The sequence below is a fragment of the Megascapheus bottae genome, chromosome 7 (assembly GCF_031878675.1).
Source record: "Megascapheus bottae isolate mThoBot1 chromosome 7, mThoBot2.hap1, whole genome shotgun sequence".
NCBI lineage: Eukaryota > Metazoa > Chordata > Mammalia > Rodentia > Geomyidae > Megascapheus > Megascapheus bottae.
Genome location: NC_143515.1, coordinates 63,227,769 through 63,248,964, shown reverse-complemented (window position 1 = coordinate 63,248,964; position 21,196 = coordinate 63,227,769). Strand labels below are relative to the sequence as shown.

Genomic DNA, 21,196 nt, shown 5'->3' with positions numbered 1-21,196 from the left:
GAAGCAGAGGCCAGCTGAAAAGTAGTAGCCTTTATGGGCTGCTAATGGTTTCCTATGGATATGCCCAGACATGTCCAGGCATGACTGGGGAAGTCGGTAACAGTGCAGCAAGGAAGGCACAGGCAGCCTTGGGTCTGGTCCATCTACGTGACCAGGTACCTGGCAGATGATGGCTCTTCACTCCTCAGTAAGGAGAAGACACCTAGACACAGTAACCACTCTTTAACCCTGGCCTCACCATCTATCTGCTCAGGTTTATACATTAGCAAAGTACTTTACTACTCGACAGTCAACTGAGAATGACCAGACATATTTTTCCACCAAGAGATATTGGCCTTCTGGGAAATCACATTTGAATTAAGCACATTGAGTTTGTAAGCTGACAGATGACTGGCCATGGAGTGTAAGCAGCCAAGAACATGTGGGCAGCAGATATGGCTGTCCTCTACCATGTACCTGCTTCCCTATGTTTCCAAGACAGGCACTGACCCTGCAGAGTAGGCTTTCAACATTTAGCGTTAGGAAGAGTGAGGCAATGCATTCTTTGGAGGCACCAGTTGAGCTTGCTTTTAAGCTTGCTTCCATACACCTGGAACTTCCCCATACTATAAGACACAGGGAATGGGGCGGGGGGGGAACAGTATGGCTTGTCCAACGCAAATAAAGATTTACTGTGCTTGACATACTCCTGACCCACATTTAATCCAATTTCTTCTTGGTGGCTCCAGGCAATGGAGCCATGTGCTGCCTAGCAGAAAGGGCTGGCTCTTACAGGAACATGGAGCCTTCACTTCACTGGCTCTGCTGGAAGAAGTAGTTGTACAATACCAGCCCCTCATCTCCCTTACTGATCTGAGCACCACCACTGGCCTAGTCCAGGTTGTGGAGAAGATGAACCATGAGTCAGTGCAAAGACTAGAATCCTGCTTTCTTAGCCACATCACTTAAAACAACTTCACTGAAAAGTAGCCATAGCAATGCAATGGCTTGCCCATCTCTCCAGCTGAGATAGGAGTCTGGGCCTCTGTGGATGGCAAGGCCTTGTTGAAAACCAGGACTACCTTTCCTGCCAGTTATAGTGCAGATGCTACTAGAACCCTGAGAGAGGCAGTGAGAGTTGGGGAGCTGACATAGAGGGGGAAGGTGAGCTTAAGGAGAAAAAGAGGCATGGTGTAGCAGAAAAGACAAATCAAAACTCCCAATGGTCATCTGAATCAGACATAGGAAGCCAGGCCTCCTGGGGGCTAGCTCTGTGTTCTAGAGACAGTCCTAGCTGGGGTTGACGTAACAAGTTGTGCATATGGAAAATCTATGCAGGCCACAGGACATACCTAGCAAGACAGACATGAACACAAGATTATGTGCTGAGGGTAGACAGAGGGCCATGGAGAAATGAAGCTGGAACTAATGGTAGATGTCAAGAAAGCAATAATGCCAAGAAAGTTTGTACATGGCTCTTCTGATATGCACCACCATTGCTCTGGCATGTGTCTGGGAGACTACCGAGAGGTAGGATACAATATGGGAAGCCCCTGGTTGACCCAAGTTCTGATCTCAGCCTAATGCTGGGGATGGGGTATATACACAGCTGTTCTGGGTCTTGATTTCTCCTTCAGTTGTGACCAACAAAACCCAGATATGCCCAGCCAAGACCTGTGAAGTTGTGGGACCCTTCCTCAGGTTGTTCTCAAGCCAAGATTCAGCCCTACCACCATGGTCAGCTACTGGACACCATTTTATGTGGATGAAACAAACCAATGACCCCTTCTCAAGCTGTCAAGCACAAGGTGAAGGGCAAGGGCTCAGAGGAGAGAGTCTCTCTGTTTATTCTCTTTGAACTTCTACATGTCACCTAACATGGGACTTTACTTCTTCCTACAAATAGGCTGATGGCCTCCCTCAATGGAATGTGAAGAGTGAATGATACAGGATAGTACCCAACATACAGACACAAATACTGATTCTAGTTACAGGTCTGGCTCCTAGCGAGCCACTTAGTGGCTCCCACTTAGTGCCAGGGCAATGCTGGCCCTCAAACAAGAAAGCCTGCCTTACCTGCGGATGGTTCTGAGCAGGGTAGAGCGGGCCTCATTGTGGAAGGTGATGATAATACTGGTGGGCGGAAGATCCGTACAATACATCAGCAGGGAGCATCTGGGAAGGAAACAGGGAAAGATTAGCAAAACCTCTGGAAACAAAGCAGATCTGAAGATCTAGGACCCTGGGCAACAGAGGCGTCAAAGTAAAGCTAGGTGCTTAGTATTTGCAGTGCCTTCCCACCTGCTTCACACTGGATATGGCCCTAAAACCTCACTTGGCCCTAAGAGGTCCCAAGAGAGCTCTGAGAATGATTGAGCTTGAATTCCTTTCAATTGGAAGTAACTTGGGTTTGGAACCATAATAAGTTCTTACAGAAAACAAATGTTATAATTGATGTGTGTCTGAGTTAGTATTCAGTGGTGCCCAACAGCTACAGAGACAAAATTCCAAGTCTCAGGCTTTGCCCCCTAGCCTGTGTCTTTCTGCTCTTCTTGTCTATGCCATGACCAGAGAAGAGGCTTCCCCATCCTATGTTCTGGGACAGAATTTTCAACTGACTACAACATACCCTCTCCTGACACTCTCTACCTCATACACTTTAAATCTATCGTATTTAAACAAGCAGAGCCCTAACACATCAGTGTAAGCAATGAAACCTCATCTTGAGAAAGCATTCACTTCCAAGTGTTTGGGTTTATTTGGTATGACAATTACATCTGAGGTAATTTCAATTTAATACCTTTGTTGCAAGTGGAAATTGTAGCCTGTAGTTTGAAAATTACTATAATAGTGGAAATAACCCCACCAAGTGAGGCTAGTGCACCAGGGCCATCAGCGGGTAAACACTTCCTTCTGTTTCCCGTTAATTCAGGGTGGCCCAATTATGGGCAGGGGTGGAAGCATAAAGAGGAGAAGTTAATAACAGATGTTTGGGGAGTCTGACATTTCTCCGTATTTTCTCATTTCTTCGTTGGATTTTAATTTGGGGTCCAAGGCCCCCAGAGATAGGCTGCAAGGAGATTAAGCTCTCTAAAATTGTTTGTAAACCATTTGTGCAAATGTGTATTTTTTGTTGTTGTTATTTAGCTTTCACTCAATTCTCAAAGAAGTCTGTGGCCTGCAATACTCAAGAGCTCCAGTCCTAGCCCAGTGGGTCAGGTGTCCCCTGTGGCCTGATGATTCTGCCCGTTGGTTCCAGCAGAGCAAAGTCTGTAGGCTTACAGTGTGAATGCAGAGAACCTATTCACAGAAAGTAGAGCTACTGTGCTCAGGCCAGGCAGCGATAAAGGAAAGGAAAGTTGTGGCTTGCAGGCCTCTGTGTCCCTCCAGAGACACCTTCTCTCTACATCCTGGTAGTCCTGCCTCCTAAGGCCCACCCTCCTATGTCCCCATGCCCTAGCTCAGCAAGTCTTTCTTCTTCCTCAGAGCAACTGTAGCAACATCCATTCCAATCTTCCCAACAGTTTTGTCTTGCCCACTACGTGGCTCTGCCAGACTGTCTCCTCTGGATGGAAGTCCTCAGTGGATCTTGATATATCATGCCCAGTTCCTTGTCATGATCTTCGGGACTTTTCACAATCACAGACTCATATTCTGTCATAGCTCCACACCATTTTCATGTAATGTGTTCCCTTTCCTCCCAATTTGAGGAGCAGCTGTTCTTCAAAAGTCTCCTCTCCTGTGAAAATACTGCCATGTGTCCTGATAGGAAAAAGACTTGTCTTTTGTGCTCCTACAATTCTGTCTGTATCTCTTTTTAGCACTTCTCATGACTTGGCTATCTCCTCATTTTGACTGAGCTTCTCCAAGGCAAGATTCATGCCTTTATCCATCTCTACATCCCTAAGAACAGGATTGAGTGTACCAAATATCTATTTATGGAGAAAGGGAGAAAAGAAGTCAAGAAATATATTCCCCAGTCAGAAAAAGAATCAGCCTTTTATGCTTTAAGAAGGGTTGGCAAATGGCTTCCAGGATTTCCACTATCTGGTCTTCATGCCTCCTGGCGCATTTCTTCTTTGAATCAGGGCAGGCCATATGACCAGTGGAACATAATGGGAGTGACAGTAGATGGTTTCCAAGTTCAAATTGTTAAAGCTCCACAGCCTCTTCTTTGGCCACAATGAATGATGCTTGCTGCCATGCTGTGAGGCCCCTCAAGCAGCCTTGTACCGTCATCCTCATAGAGTGATGCTGAGGCCACCTTCCCACCTGGGCAGCACTTAGGAAATGGACCCACCCACCTTCAAGATAACAGGAGTCCCAGCAGTCTTTTTACCCTAATGCAACAAGGGCTGCTAGGCCAGCAATGCTCAGCCAAGATGCTCCTAATTCCTGCTCCTACAGACATGGTGAAGATGACCCATAATCATGGGTCTACTCTGTCTAATCAGAGCTGATTTGTTGTGCATTAGAAACTATTATGTCCAGGAAAGCAATCTGCTTTGAAACAGCCCTCAGTAAGAAGAGGCCTTGGAATTTCCTGCCTTTGGACACAATCCTAACTTAATTAGAAGCAGTGAGGAGGGAACAGGACAATAGGATTGGGGCCACTGTTTGGTGAACTGTAGGGTCCTTCAGGGCCTGGAAGGGCTTGGAGAAGTCCAGGATGAGAGTACAGCAGTGAGCATGCTCAGCACCAACAAGCTTGAGTCAGAGGTCAGGGACAGGGTTGAGTAAGTGTTTGTTTTAGGGAAGAGACATAACAAGTCAGTGAGCTAGACAGAACTTCCTTATACCCCTCAGAGGCAAGAGGAGAGACCCTGAGCATAAAGACCCAGAAGGCTGCAACTGCTAGAACTGAGACACAGCCAGTGGCCCAGCTTCCCTGGCTGCTGCAGCCCCTGCCATAGAAGAAAATGCTCTAGAATCCACTGGTAGGGTCAGGCCCTGAGTATTAACTTGAAGCTGATTCTCATCTTCTCCCCTCTACTCTTCTCCCCTGCCCCAACAGTGGCTACTGAGACCTCAAGGCCCAGATTTTATGATGAAAGTTATTCAGAAGCTGACATTTTAGAGAGCTTTTGAGGGACGAAAGTCACTTCTCTTGCCTTGGAAATGCCATCTGGGGAATTAGGTGTATCAGTAACTCAGAGACCCAGTGACCCAGAAGCACACACATACTGTTAGATAGAGGTGTAATACTCTGAGTAGTAAAGAAAGATTCTTGGAGGAGGAGAGCTGAATCTCGTGGGGGTAAAGTAGCAAGAGACAAACTGGAAGATGGACAGAGAGGCAGACAGGTAGACATATAGACAGACAGAATAGAGAATAGCAGTTCAGACTCCTGCTCTGGGGCTCTGGATACAACTACCAGCATGGGGCCAGGAATAAATAGCCTACCTCTCAAGCTGCTGTGAGCTCATCTATGAGCTTACCCAAAGCTCTCTTGCTAAAGTTCTCACAGCATGGACAAGCAGAAACTCTACAGTAGCTGATGTTCAATATGCATGGGAAATTTGAACAGAATATTGAAAATACCATTTTGCAGCTGAGATTCAACTATGTCCCTGTGTCACCTGTGACACTCTGATTTTATTAAGCCTGAGTTTCTTCACCTAGGAAAAGTAGATATCAATTGCTAACTTGTAGATACTTTCTCCTAGATTATTAATATATTACATAGTAACAGTCTCTGCTTAGCAAGCAGGAAATATTTTTATTTCTAACGTCATTCCAAATCTGCAGATAAGCTTTGTTTGGCAGAGCTGGATCTAGTGTGGGCTGGAAAGGCATCTGTGATAAATGGTTCTACACAATCCTAACAGTGAGTAAGGGACTATGACTGGCAAGAGGATAAGGAGACCTAAAATAATGCAGCACCAATTCTAGTTCAAGGGAGCAAGAACTAGTCATCTAGTCTTGTCATTTACTTTCTCTGAGCCTCAGTCTGTGGCCTGTACAATGAGGGAAAGAAGTCCATTCCTATCAGACTTGCAGTGAAGATTGCTGACAGGGCACAGAAAATACCTGGTATTTAATAGTTGCTCAGAATTGTTATCACAATCAGAGAATTGAACCAGATTCTGTGTTATGCAAGAGTTACAAGTTCACAGAATATGGGAAGGAAAGGACTTTGGAGCTGAGAGGAAAAATTGGACAAACAACAGACATCTGTTGTCTGAGCCCTCCAGCCTCCTGTGCCTCTAGGAAAAAGACACAGGTCCTATTTGAAGGCTGGTCAGAGAGCCCATGAGATACCATAACATGCACCACCCAGGAAAGACAGGCGCAGAACCATGCTTCCTTGGTCCAAAAGCACTGGTGTTGGCAGAGCCCACTGGCCCCTGAGTCCTATACACAAATCACCTAATATTCAAGACCTCATCTGCAGCTTTCTGAGGGACAAGTATTAGAGGCTAAAATCAAGGTCAAGAAAAATCTTTAGAACTTAATGCTGCAAGAGGAGTGGACTTTCTGTGGGAGAAGACTGAAAGATTAATCAAACAATGAGCTCTCTCAGGGGTTTGAGGGGAATGGATGAGATAGCCTACATGGAGGTCTGGCGCCAGCAGATGGATGAGAAAACATGTTGATAATTTATTAAAGATTCCCAGGGTTGACCAGAGAGAAAAGCCAGTGAAGAGGAAAGATGTGTGGGGGTGGGGCACTAAGCCTATATCATGGAACCAGGGCATTCACTGGAGGAGGAAACAGACTAGGGGGAGAAGGGGTAGGGAAGGGAAAGTCCTAATTGCCACAGAAGCTTCTGAAAAGTGTGTTCTTCTGGGTCAATATCTCATGGCTTCTATAGCTTATTATTCTTTGCTTTTTGCAAAGTCTTAGTGAAGACTCTTAACTTCCCCTGAGTTAAGGTGAAGCTCAAATTACCTCCGTGCCCTCCCACCCCCTAATCTCGGTGGGGTTCCGTGTCACTAACTGGCTGGATATGCTTCCCAGGAGACATTATAAGACTGTAATCTCCAGGATATAGGGAGAAGTGAAGCCCTCTTGACTCTTTCCACAGTTGGTAACTATCTCTAAAACCCAGGCACGTGACAATGTGGGTACCTCAGGAACGTGCTCATGAACACTGCTACCAGTGACAGGGGTAGCATAATGATGTACAGGCTCATAAAATACTGCAGCAGCCTCTTGGTTCACGTTGCCTCCATAGAAGAAAAGCCTTGGTCATAAATTCTAAACATTTAGAATTTTATTCTCCAGCATAACACCAGAGGGGATGATAGAGAGGCAGACCTACTAACTATGAAGTAGAGGGGACAGTGTGTTTATTATTACTAAGATGTTGATATCGAGGGGTACAATTCAGGCTATTCCAGAAATGGCAAGGATTCCTAGCTTTGAAGGGGACTCTAATATCCTTGAGGAGAGACAAAGGACAGTTATTGTATAGAGAAAACTCACACAAATGCAAACGTTTAGCGGGACCACTCTCAGGATAAACCTTGGCTACTTAGCAGTTTGGTAGTGACTTGATTTCCCTGCTCTAAGTTTGACGTCCCTGGTTTATGATGGTGATCATATCCATCTTATGTGTTTAAATGGCCACTGTTGGAGACCTTACTGCCAAGCATTGTCAGGCACATTCAAGTAATGGCTTATATCAGTCCGGTGGCTGGCTATTGTTCTATAGGTTCACTATTGTTAGGAACATTACGAAATGTCCCCCATAGGCTTCTGTGTTAAACATTTGATCCCTAGCAAGAGGTGTAGGTTTGGTTTTTTTTTTTTGTGGGGGAGGGAGCTTTGAGGGATAGAGCCTATCTTGGGGCAATAAGTTATAGGGGCATTTCTTTGAAGGTTATACTGGGTGAAATCTGTTCCATTCCCTCTCTGCTTCCTGTCTACCATGATATAAGCTGCTCTTCTTACCTTCCTGTCTTCCTTTAAGTTGTTTCTGTCATGCACGTGATCATAGCAACAAGAAAAGTAACTAATACAACTACTAAGGAGATGGATTAAGTATGATTTTCTTAGTCTCTCTATTATGGAAAGAGTAACTCACTGCAGCTAGTAAGGTTCATTTAGAGCCTCAACTTTCCGGGATCCCTGAGTCCTTGTCTCATGCTGTCATATCTTTGTGACAAGACTGCTACCCAGGTCTAGTCTGTATCCCTAGACACTGTGGTATCCATGCTGTCACACTTGAACCACCACTTGAAGAAGCAGTTTTTACTGAGCCCTAGAACCTAGAAGCTGAGATTGGTGTCATGGCTCAGTTGGTGTGAGTACCAACCAATAAGCAAAAACATCAGAATCTGAATTTGAGTAGTATTTTGAGTAAAAAAAAATATAATAGAAACAGAAACTGAAGTGCTCTACCTTGAAAAAGGGAAAAGGCTTTCCTCTTAAGTTGCATCAGAAAGATGGGGAATATTTTAATAGGGGCTTCCTTATATTGCCACACAAGGCCCTGGAAATGATAGTTCATGGGTATATGCTCCTGAACAAGTTCCAGTTCTTTCTAGTCCCTCAGCTTCTTGTTACACTGCACAGGTCAGACCTGGAATGAGGAAATGAGTAAGTTATATTCACATCCTCCATTTCTCTAACTCCATAGCCAGACTGTAAAGGGAAACAGAGGCCTAAGACATCACAGGGGGTAGGGGTCGGTGGGGTGAGGTGGGACTCAGTTCCTGAGGAAGAGCTGTGTGTTCTTGAAGGAGTAGCAGTCTCTGTAGATGGGGTAGAGAACATGCTCCCTCCCTCACTTCTGTCTGTCATTCTCTCTGTCAATAGTAGCACTAGCCCAGGGGAAGCCTCACATAGTTTTTTTCTTTTCCCTTCTTCTCACCAGCACCCAATCCAATGTTGATACACATGAGGAAGAGGGACGGTGAGGAAAGCTTTTGGCCCAGTGACCTTCTCTGAGTATCCATTCTCTTGGGATGGAGGAAAGCTTGCTATTGGTTTTCAAATCAGATTTCATTTTTAGATCTGAGACCATCTAATTCACTCCCAGCTCTGTTCTGTGTGAGGAAACCTGCTCCCAGGAGGAAAAGAAGACGAACAGAAAATATAAAACACCAACTCTAAAGCTGACCCCTAGGTTCATACCCAATTCTTCAGAAGAGAAAAACGCAGGCAGCATAGAAAGTATGACAAGTGTAAAATCAGAAATTCCTTTTAATCTCATTTCATGGGGAACACTGATAAACTGTAAGGCATGAAATTTTTATTTCATGTCAATTTCACTGGGATTTCACATGCAGATTAATTTGTTCATCCGCATAAACATCTACTGCTCTTGCTTCTTGCCTCAATAGCCATCCTTACTTGGTGTTACAGAAATCCCGTGTCTCATAAAAGATACTTAAAGTGCTATGGAGCTTTGCTATGCAACTATGTCATATTTTAATTGCCTAGCATGTTATTAAATTCCAGTATACTCAGAAGAGAAAAAAAAAAGTAGGCCAGAACAGAGAGGTGGACTGCTGAGCAAAGTGGTTGGGCTCTGCGGTGAACACCTTTCCAACACAGCTCCCAATCCACACCTCTGATCTAATTCCCTTTCTAAGTGTGACCTGAATTCAATGACTAACTTCTGTGGAACAGCAGAGCTAAGGTGGTGGATGTCACTTTTGTGATTAGGATATAAAAGTTTGTATCTGTCATACTGAAAAGCCCATATGACAAAGACCTGAAACCTGTTGCCAGTCACATGAGTGACCTGAAAAGAGGCTCCTTCCCTACTCAAGACCTGAGGTGACAACAGCCATAGGTGACTCCTTGAGAATAATCTCCAGATGAAGCCTGAAGTAGAGGACTCATGTAAATCATGTCATGATCCATAACTTAAAGAGACTGGATGATAAATGGATTTTGTTTTAGGTTTTGTTTTTGCCAGTCCTGGGGCTTTAACTCAGGGCCTGAGCACTGTCGTTGGACTTTCTCAAGGATGAAGCTCTACCACTTAGACCACAGTACCATTATATGTGGTACTGAGGAGTTGAACCTGGGTCTTTGTGCATGCTAGGCAAGCACTCTATCACTAGGTCAAACTCCTGGCCCTGGATGATAAATTTTAGGTCACTGAATGTTGGAATATCTTGCCACACAGCAACCGAGAAGAAGAAAAAAAAAGGAGGAGGGGGAAGAGGAGGAGGGGGAAGAGGAGGAGGAGGAAGAGGAAGAAGAAGGCGGAGGAGGAGGAGGAGGAGGAGGAGGAGGAAGAGAAAAGATAAGCACATTTAGCTACCTAGAAAAAACAAGTCCAGCTCTCCTGGATAAAAGACAATCCCTTGGAATTAGAGCAAAGAGCCATAGAATTGCATCCTATTCCCCTTCTCCCCTAACATACTAGGTTCCCAGAGCCTGCTGGAATTCTTCATCCATGCTCTGATGGTAGGGAAAGGATGCCCTGGTTTGTACATGTAGAGGGAAGTCACTGTTTTCTTACTTCTCCCAAGAATGGTTTATAACTAGCACCCTTCCACAGACACAGGACAGAAGTTAATTCATTTCACACAGTAGGTATCTACAGCTTTGAAGCTAAATTCTGCTATAAATGCCCAGTTCACAAACAAATAAAAAAGAATATCATAGTATTTATTATCACAGACATTCCTACCTTCCTTGGGACAAGGCCACATGGCAAGGCACCTGGTGTTCTTAAGTACCCAGGCCTACTTAGACCAACATATGCATTCCTCTGCAGTTAACTGTTACCACAGTTGTTTCTCTTTATCCAGGCAGCTCAGGGTCAGAAGTTCACTGCTTGATCCTTGGAGGACACTTCCTGGATTTCATAGCTATCTCCCCTAGTAGCAGATTTCTCAGAAAGCCTACACATTGATACTTCTAGGGCACTTGCATTGCCTGACTAATTGCTGGCTGCAGCTCAAAATGATGATCTCAGAAATCAGCTCTTCAATTCTTCTTTCCTGGCAATGTAACAATATCCCATGGGGTCTGCTCTGTCAAACTGGGAAGCCAACTGCAGGAAGAGGGGACTGTATGATATAAGGCCAAACCGTTCAGACTCCCTTGAAAGCTCAGTCTCTATTCTGAGCCACCGCAGCTGGAAGGCCTTTCTCTGGTTCTGAGCAAACTCCTGGGCTATAACAATCCTGGACCAGAAGGGACTAAGAATATGACCTAGTTAAGTGAACTCCCCTCACTGAGAGCTTCTGGGTAGTATTGCCAGATGTCTATGCATGATTAGTAACTAGATAAGGGTCAAGTAAGTTAGACAAATGAGAAATACTGTAAGAATACTAGATTGCCATTTTGCTGGTGGCTCATCAATGCACATGTCAATGGTCTGAGAGTCCTGCTAATTCACCAAACCTGTACTATCCACAGCCTGGCATTTCTTCCTTTCTCTTCCCATGCATTCTTTCATACACAATGTGCACTCGATTATTAATAAGATGTATACTTGGTAAAGTGTACCACATATTGTACCAAACAGAATTTTGTGGGACATCTGTTTAGAAAACACGAGCTCTGGCTGTTTTTAATTTTAATGGATATGGAAACTGAGGGCCAGAATGATGAATTGAAATGCCCAAGCATATCCTCTGGCAGCAAAGCCAGTCTCTCTTGCTTCTTAGTAACTGAACTCACTCCATTCCTTTAAGGAACTCAGACTTGGGGAGCCTCTTAGAATGCACAGACAGACCTCAGGCACTAACCCACATAAGGTCACTGGCCACCTCTATCTTCAGATTTCTTTTTTACCACTCTCTCCCCACAGAAAACTCCCACCAAAGTCCCCGTTGCTTCTATGAGGCAAAATCTAATGGAAACTTTGTAGCTTTTATCTTATTGGTCATTGAGTATCCCATCATAGACTTGTCTGAACTCAGGGCCTTATATTCTAGCTTGGCTTTCTTGCTCATGGCTAGTGCTATACCACTTGAGTGAGTCCTAACTCCAGTGTAGAATTTTGTTGATTAATTGGAGATGAAATCTCATGGAGATTTCTGTTCAGGGTGATTTCAAATCATGATCTGATCATAACCTCCTGAGTAGCCAGGATTATAGGAATGAAACAGTGGCTCTTGAGTTTTTGCGTTTTACTAAGTGTTCAAGTATTCTCTGTTAGACTTGGTAATGTCACTCTAAAGTGGCTATCCTCTCCATAGGCTGTTTCTTCTTGGCTTTTGTATTCCTTTCTTCATCTTAAATACTGAGACCTTTCAAAGATTCACCCCTATCTGCCAGGCTTTCATCTTCTCAATCTTCTTCCTCCCTGGAGCATCTCTAAGTCTTGCCCCTAAGGATGTTATTACCACTTGTTTTTACCTAACCCTCACCTGCTTGCATCATCCTCAGGATGTTTCTATGAATAATTTCTTTTTCTACCACTCAACCAAGACCACCAACTCTCTATGCTTCTAAACGTACCATCTACCATGTACCCATGCCCAAGAGATATTCTCTAGCCCTGCCTCCTTTCTCCCCAGTGCCTATTCTCATTAAACCTAGCCACATCGATTTGTCTTTCTTATCTCCCCATCTGGTTGCTTCTCTATATTCTCATCCTATCTTTTCTAAATGATTACATTAACTTCCTAACTAGCTTTATCCCTTTCCAATCTATCATGTATGCTACAACTAGAATAATCTTTCTAAAACTGCATCTTCGACACTTTTCAATGCAATCTAATGGCTCATCGGCATGGATCACCATTTTTGGTGGGCTGTATTCTTCTCTCTTCTGAAGCCTGGTATATATTTTTCCTCTTCTAATTGTGTCGTGAAAGTTACTTCTCTTGGGAGGCATATATCCTTCTCCCGAAGCTTTTCCAATATGAGTTTCTAAGACCATGTTCTCACTCCTACTCGCTGCTGCTAAAGTGAAAACAGACATTTATGGTTGTCACCTCAGCACATTGCATGGTAACTAAGTGTCTGAAGAATGAGTGCATGGGTACATGAGGTAAAAGCAGATGAGATTTCCATAAAGCCAAAGCCAGAGCAGAAAATGTCCTTTGCCAAAGTATGAGTGACAGTAGCATTATGGAGCTATAGAGATTGAGGGCCAAGATCGCAAATGCAGCAAAGAGTGAACAAGTCAGCCAAACTGAAGAAGAGCCCCAAAGCTGGCATAGAGGGCCACCACGAAGCAAACAGAAAGCCCTGGGCTGAAGTTGTGCTAGGAGAACATCTGGGACCTATAGAGTGCTCCTAAGCTTCTTACGTCACCTAAGTTTCAAAGGTCAGGATCTTCTTGTGTACATAATTCCAAGAAGAGATGAACAAGATTTCCTTCTGAAAGAGTGGGGAAACCAGAGATCCCACTCCAGCCCAGATGCTCTCTTCTAGAAGGCATCACCAATATGGTAGCCACTTCCCACATGTGGCTGCTGAGCATGCGAAAATATGCCTAGTGTGAATGAAGATGAGCCGTGAGTGTGAAATGCTTTGTGTAATAAAGAATGTAAAATATTTCAGTGGTGTGTTTTTACATTGATTGTGTATTGAAATAGTTAATATTCTTCCTTGTGTGATTCTTGTGTTCTTGTGTGTATCAAGCTACACATTTGCTAGGCAGGTGTTCTACCCCTTGAGCCACACCTGCAGCCTTTCTGTTCTGGTTATTTTTCAAAGAGGATTTGCTTTTTGCCTGGGTCAGTATCAGTATCAGACTTCCTATTTATTCTTCTTACCATAGCTTGAGTGATAGAAACATACTACCATGCTCCACTTAGAGAGGGAATCTCATGCTATGTTTTGCCCAGGCTGGCCTCAAACCATGATCCTCCTAATCTCAGCCTTCCAACCAGCTAGGAATATAGACATGAGCCATCACCCCAGTTTCACTTGCTTCTTTTCCTTCTTGGTTCACACACAAACTCTAAAACTCTTTAAATTATATGGGTAGCTCTATTGGATGTCATTGTTCTAAGTGATTACTGAACTTAAAATTTAAATCTAATTCAATTTAAAATTTCAATGTAAGTATCAGACAATGATTTCCAGGTGTTGGATTCTTTTGTCTGATTAAGATACAATAAAAATCATTATTAGGTTTGCAGCATCTTATGTAACAGAAATCTCCAAAGTAACAACCATCCCATTAAAAGATGGGCCAAAGACTTAAAGAGAGTCTTCTCTGAAGAAGAAACAAAAATGGCCTATAGACACATGAAGAAATGCTCAATATCTCTGGTCATAAAAGAAATGCAAATCAAAATAACTCTAAGATTCCACCTCACTCCAGTTAGAATGGCCAGGATCAGGAAAACTAATAATAGATGCTGGAGGGGATGTGGCCAGGAGGGATCACTACTACACTGTTGGTGGGAGTGCAAACTCGTTCAACCACTATGGAAAGCAGTATGGCAGTGCCTCAAAAGGCTAAACATAGAGCATCCCTATGACCCAGCAATTCCACTACTTGGCATTTACCCAACCATCCAGAAACTAGGGCATACTCAATCCACTAGCACAGCAATGTTCATTGCAGCATTATTCACCATAGCAAAGATATGGAACCAACCTAGATGTCCCTCAGTTGATGAATGGATCCACAAGATGTGGTATTTGTACACATTGGAATTCTATGCTGCTGTCAGAAAAAACGACATTGCCTCATTTGTTAGGAAATGGAAAGACTTAGAAAAAATCATATTAAGTGAAGTAAGCCAGACTCAAAGGAACTTAGGCTCAATGGTTTCCCTCATTCATCATAACCTGTAGAAACCTTGGACTCTACTAGCAGAGATTTGCAATAGAGCAAAAACTTGATACATAAGGCCATATAGTATGAAGCTAATTGAATGGACCTCTAGGATATTGAAACAAAAGCCATATAATGAATGATTGCTGTCCTTAATGTGCTATGTTATCTTATCTCTTTTGCTGTTCCTTTGTTATCTCATATTGACACAATATCTCACTTTGTTATCTGATATATTGGATACATTTGTATTTGGTTACTTGAAATTGGACAGGGAAGGGGGGAAAACCAAGAGGGGGTGGGGGGGGAGAGTAATGGGACCAAGACATGTGGAAGGGTATCAATGTATGTGAATTAATGCACCTTCTATCTTGCAAATATCATGTTACCCTTTTATTAAATACAATAAAAAAATTGGGAAAAAATCCCATTGTTTCATAAAAGAAAAAGTTAAATACCAGAAAGGATATAATCTACAATAATAACCTTTTCCAATCATAAAATTCAGCTTTAAGAAAATCTTAATTTTTCCCTCTCACTTCCGCTCCACTGATCAGATTTGCACTAATTTACCAATTAGTATCTGTCCAAGATATGTTCCAGTAAATCCTGATGTGACTTTTCTGCCCATAAGATGAGATGCCAAGAGTGGGCAACATAAATTCTAACATGAAAGACAAGACAGCTCTTGCCCTTTCTTCTGTAATTATCAGTCCTCACTCCACACTTAGAGCTGCTGATGATCAGGCAGAAATGGTCATTCTAACCTCTGGGCTATTAGCTAAGGTTGACTTCTAGTGGCATTGAAAGGTAAGGCAAGAGTCATATGGGGACAGCAATGTGTAAGGATTACTGTGAAAATGGGAATATGTTACAAACAGAGGGAATCACTTGGAAGCGGTATGGTAGCGCTGGAGTTTAGGTCAGATTTAAGTGCACAAAAGAGAGCAAAAGGAGGTGGCAAAAGCATATTTGGGAGAAGGATTTGGTCAGGGGTAGGCAGAGCCTCTGCTTTTACCCCCTCCTTAGCTTTTACCCCCTCCTTAGGCCTTTTCAAGGACACAAATTAGAGTCCCTGAAGAAATCTGTGGCCTTTGACCTTCAAGCAGACCATATCTGAGCTACCCAGTCTCTGAAATCACAGGCTCTGGACCTGATCTAAGGTGCTTCTATATAAAGAAATTTCTTCCTTTCAGCTCCTATCTGGAAAGCCTGGGGAACTTCATGAGACTGTCACAGACAACCAAGAGGAGATTAGCAAGTGTGGACATAGCGTATAACTTTCCAGCTTTCAAGAGCTGTCCAGCTCTGGAAAGAAAGGCCTACATAAGATTTATGAGTAAGTCCAGGTGGTCCTGGAAACCACTGTGGTAGAGCTTGTGAAGAAACTAAACTGGTGAATTGGGAGTCAGAGTATCTAGGTTTCTCTCCAGACTCTCATTGACCTCAAAATCTCCTCTACAGTGAGAAAGGAAGAATGGCTACACCTACCTTGAGAATCACTGTACAGATTTAGAGCTCTGAGAAGAATAACTAAGACGGATTGAGGATTCAATAAGTGTTATCTATTATTACTATTGTGTGCTGTGATTCAAGCAGGGCTAAAATAAGATACGAAGGAGCCCTACTTCCAGACACTGAAGAATCTTTTTCAGGAAACATTATAAAAATAAGTCCTGGGCCACCCCCACACTTGTTGGGCCCAGTAAGTTGTTGCAACTATCAAGAGGTTTTGCTTTTGTCATTGTAGAACTCTTTGTACACTCATGCATGCATATGGTGTACACACACACACAGACACACACACACACACACACACACACACACACACACACACACACACATACACAACTGCAACCTGCAACCTGCCACCTGCAACCTGGGTTGTGTTGGTATCAGTTGATGCAGGTTGTGGCACCATTCTTTTTTTTCCCCAATATTTTTTTCATATATTTTTATTGTAATTAATGGAAGGCTTGCATTATATTTACCAGCTAGAAGGTGCATTGCTTCACATACATTGATATCCTTTCTCATGTCTTGATGGTGGCACCATTCTTACAGTGTCCAGAGAGCTGCCATTTTCCTACCGAGAATGAACTGCCCTCTATGGCTTCTATGCAATCTCAGCATCCCACTTACTTTCAAGGGGGAAGCAAGAGAATACATGTCCAACATTATCTGGAAAAGCAGAGTGACCCTGCGGCCCAGTGGAGCAGTGGTCATTTCTTGAGATCTAACATATTCTGAAGATTCTACATCCTCAAGCCCTTGCTGCACCTGTCTAAATGGTCAGCAAAGATACCTGGGGCAAGACGGGGCCATCTTCCCTTCTGCAGGGACCTGAGACATAACTGCTGAGCATGATTTGGCTCAAGCCACATCCTCCACACACTTCTGGTTGGCTGCCTCCATTCACATACTTGCCCATCTTTCTGGGGAGACAGGCTTCTTGTAGGCACAGCTATGTTCCTGTTTGTTCCTTTGAGGAAGTTACTCCATCTACCAGAGTCAATTTCTTCTTCTCTAAACCCAGAATCTCAGGAAGTCTGTGAGGCGCAACCAAGGTAACATATATTAGGTGCCTGCTACATGTCAGGGGAGCAGTATGATCAATAAGAGTTTGCCGATTATGGTCCTGGATTTATAGACAAATAAGAGATTCTTTATGGAGTAAAGGTGGCTTTAAATTTCCCATGATTTAATTTTCTCACTCTGTTCTGAGGATTCATTCCTATGCCCCCACTCTCAGAGTGTGACGTTTTTAGAAGACACTTCAAGAATGAATAAACCAAACAGTCTTTGGATTCCTATTCATGGGGCTGACACTAATGAAGAGAACTGGAGTGCCAGGCACTGTGTTGAGCTCTGGAAACACGAAGAGAAGTCTACACCCTGGCTACAAGTCAAGCGGTTAAACTGGGGTTTTGAGTGCATAGGTCATGAGTTCAGCTGTGAGCATAAGAGTTCAGGAGCAGGTGTTGAACTCAGCCCAGTGGAGCAAATGTCTTTCCAGAGGGGACCTTCTAACCAGGTTTTCAAAAGAAAAAGGAGTGTCCAAGCAGAGAAAGAGAACAACAGAAAATAAAGAGGCCAAGCATTCCAACACAATCAGTGACACCTGTGAACAATCCCTGGCCTGCCTTTAGAAGGTGGTTTGGAGCTTTGCAGGGCTGTGAGTTGACAGCCTAGGAAGGGTGTCAAGAAAAGGCTGTCAGCTGAGAGCTATGCCTGGAAATCTCTCAGCCTTGGAGGTAAAATCATGGAACAGCATGGCCCTGAGACAAGAAAGAAGAAATCTGGGGTTGCTGCAGTTACACAGGTGAGAAGAACAGCTGCAGAGTTTGGTGCACAGTGCAGAACCTGAGAAATACCCAAGAGGCAGACTCAACAAAATGTGGGTGAGAGAGAATGACTGGAAGGGAGAGTGGGTTGGGAGGGAGCTGAGCTCAGGAGAGGAGTATGGAAAGGTAACCCAGGCAAGCTTAGAGAGATTTGGGTAAGGAGTAAAGGAGCTGTCAATACGATGAGTCATGGAGATATGAGAGTGGGAAGAGCAAGAGAAGGTGACACAACATGGCTGCTTTGCCAGCTTCAGGTGTATTGCAAGGTTAGACAAAGTATTAAGGTGAGAACAGTGTGACTATGTTAAAACTTCAGTCAACATAAGGGTTTTCTCTTGTGGCCTCAAGGATACCTAGAAAAACTGCCAGAGATATTTATAGCCATTGCCCCTTTGCTAGTCTCAAGGGGTCCCACTGGCCCAGTGATCCAGGGCTCCTAGCAGAGCCCTCCTCCATCCCATGGAACACATCCTCTTGCTGGTTTTCCAAACACCCAAGTCCTCACATGCCTCTCCCTGTGCCATCCCACTGTCTGTCACTATGGTGGGATCAGGGATCCTTCCCACAGCTTCTTCCACCCACAGCTGTCATCTCCTCTCTTGCTCTTTTCGTCTCCTGTCAAACACATTTTGTACTTGCTGGCCCCAGGCCCTCTATCACGCCTTCTGCTGGCCTTGGCTTCTCTCCCTAGGATCTTTCAAGTATAAACTTCACCAGACATGGTGTTGCAACAGCCTCATCACTTTCTTTGCTTCCTGGGTTTTAAAGGGAGCATGACATTCAGGCAAATGGAAGACTCAGACATGGAAGGGTGAGGGGGATGGGAAGCTGGTCCAGACCTCTCTGAAGACTTCCCCAATACACACCTTCCACACATTGAACCCTGTATTTAGCAAGCCCCAGGTGTATAAGCCACAGCAGTCCAATTCAGAGGTGGGGAGCAGACCTGGGCCAGAACTTCTCCAAGCTCATCTTACCCATTATCCCTTTTTCCATCTCTACACCTGTCCCATTTCTGCTCTACTTCCCTCGAGTGCTTTTTATCGGCAACTGCAAAACAGTAGAAAGGTCGCTGGGCTTATGCTAATGCTGGCCCTGATGCTAGAAATAAGTTCATTCCTCGGAGCCACAGCTAGCAGTCCCCAAGTACTTAAGGAGGTTAAAACTTACATTCAGCATTTGACATGAAATTATTTCACCCATTTCTAGGGATCATAATTATTCCCATTCTAAGGACAAAGAAGTAGAGTCTTGGGGGAGTTTGAGTAACTCATCTGAAGGCTAGTTAGTAAGCAGTAGAGACATTTTATCTAAAGCTCAGAAGAGCTAGGATCTAGAGCCCTATAGAGTTATTACAGTGTATCTTTTTATTTAAGAATTACAATAGTTACTCAGGTCCCTGTCATAAGAGGCTCAAGATTTCATCAAGCCAGTTCTACGAGCCCTGTTTCTTCTTGGCATTAGAGCCACAAACCTTAAATCATGCAAGTTGAAGATAGCTCTTTGAAATTCTTTGAAGCACTAGAGGAAAGGGTCAATGCTCTGAGTTTGTAAGGGAAAAAAATCACAGGCCCTGGTCAACTAGGACCATTGCCTGGGCTTCAATTTCTATATTAGTTAACATTCCTTGCTGCTGTGACAAAATATCTAATAGAAATAACCTAAGGGAGAAAAGATGAAGTTTTAGATTATGGTTTCAGAGGGTTCAGTCCATAGTTTCTTGGTCCCATATACTTGGTCAGAACATCATAGTGGTGAAAGTGTGTGACAAAGAAAGCTGTTCACCTCATGGCAGACAGGAAGCAAAGACACCACTGACTGTGCATCAAGACTTCAACACATGATCTAGTGAGAGAATTTTCATATTCAAACCATATGAGCTTTCTTTCCTGACATTGTCACAACCCTATTTGAGAGAGAGATGAAAAGCACTTTAAATCCTTCATAAATTCAAGTTCCAAATTCTAAGGAGTTAATATAGTTTATCTTTTTATTTAAGAATTGCTGCTCATACTCTGGTCCTCGTCCTGAGAGGCCTAGGATATCATCAAGCCAATTCTACTAGCCCTGTCCTTCTTAGCATTAGAGGCACACACCTTAAATCATACAAGCTGAGGAAAGTTCTTTGAATCACTAGGGGAAAGGTAATAACACATGACAATGTTCTGGGTTTGAAAGGAAAGAAAACCCAAGTGTTCTAACTCTTTATTCTGGACTGAAAAATGTGGAACAGCAACCACTGTGTGCATCAACGCATCACTCATGAACTGTGTCAGCTCCAGGAGCAAATGGACCTGATGTGCTTTCTGGTAAATGAAAAGACATGTGAACACAGTCAAAGCCTGTGTATCAATCTCGGAAGGGTATGGTAACCTCTACCGGTGGAAGACATGACAGGCAGGGAGGACCAGCTTGAGGAAAAGGACAGGGTTGCAATAAAAATAGGCCCGATAATGGTTCTGCAGGGCCCTTGAGCCCTGTTAGGAAGGGGAATATATGAGGGGAAAGATTAATCCAGGATCTTGGGGGAGGGAGATGCTGCCGATCAGGAGGTCATCATGTTTCTGGAAATAGCTTCCAACCTGATTCCGTTTCTTAGCCAGTTCCCGCACGTTCTTACAGTTAGAGCTGGAAATGACCCTAATAACAACCCTCCTCCCCGACTGTGCTCATGTTACATGTGCAGAAATGGATACCCAAGGAACTCAAGAGATCGAGGGTGCTTTCTTAGAAAGGACATAGGGCTTCTGATACTTAGCACTTAGCCTAGTTGTTTTTCTTTATTTCATTCCTTGGCCTCAGATTGTTGGGCACAATGCCAAATAAATAGATAAATAACCCAAAGAGAAAAAAGCCCTTAAAGAAAGACAGAGAATCAGGCTCTGTGTTTGGTTCTTAGACAAAGGGTATGGGCAGATGAAGAAAGGCCAAAATACTTCAGTAGGTTTCTAACAGGCCAATATGCTCATGAGGTCATACTCATCTTCACTGATGATCAGGAAGAGGGCAACGACTAACACAGTCAGACAGCACAACACAGCCTCCAGAAGGGCTGAAAAGCAAAAGACAGACACAAGCAAAGGACTGACAACAAAGACAGCCCAGCTGAACTCTACCATAATCTTTTCATGTAACAGTATTTATAAAAAGCCCCTAGTTATACACTTAACGAAATTCATACACCTAGGGGTGGCACGCACCTATAAACTCAGCTTCATAG

The 21,196-nt window shown here is 43.7% G+C and overlaps 1 protein-coding gene across 1 annotated transcript in view; it reads right to left on the bottom strand.

Moving 5' to 3' along the window:
- Nucleotides 1-21,196, bottom strand: part of Galnt14 (polypeptide N-acetylgalactosaminyltransferase 14) — a 199,037-nt gene that overhangs the window by 45,526 nt on the left and 132,315 nt on the right. Inside the window, exon 3 of the mRNA XM_090336175.1 lies at nt 2,056-2,154. Coding sequence (XP_090192301.1) covers nt 2,056-2,154 — 99 coding nt within the window. The remainder of the gene's footprint in view (nt 1-2,055; nt 2,155-21,196) is intronic.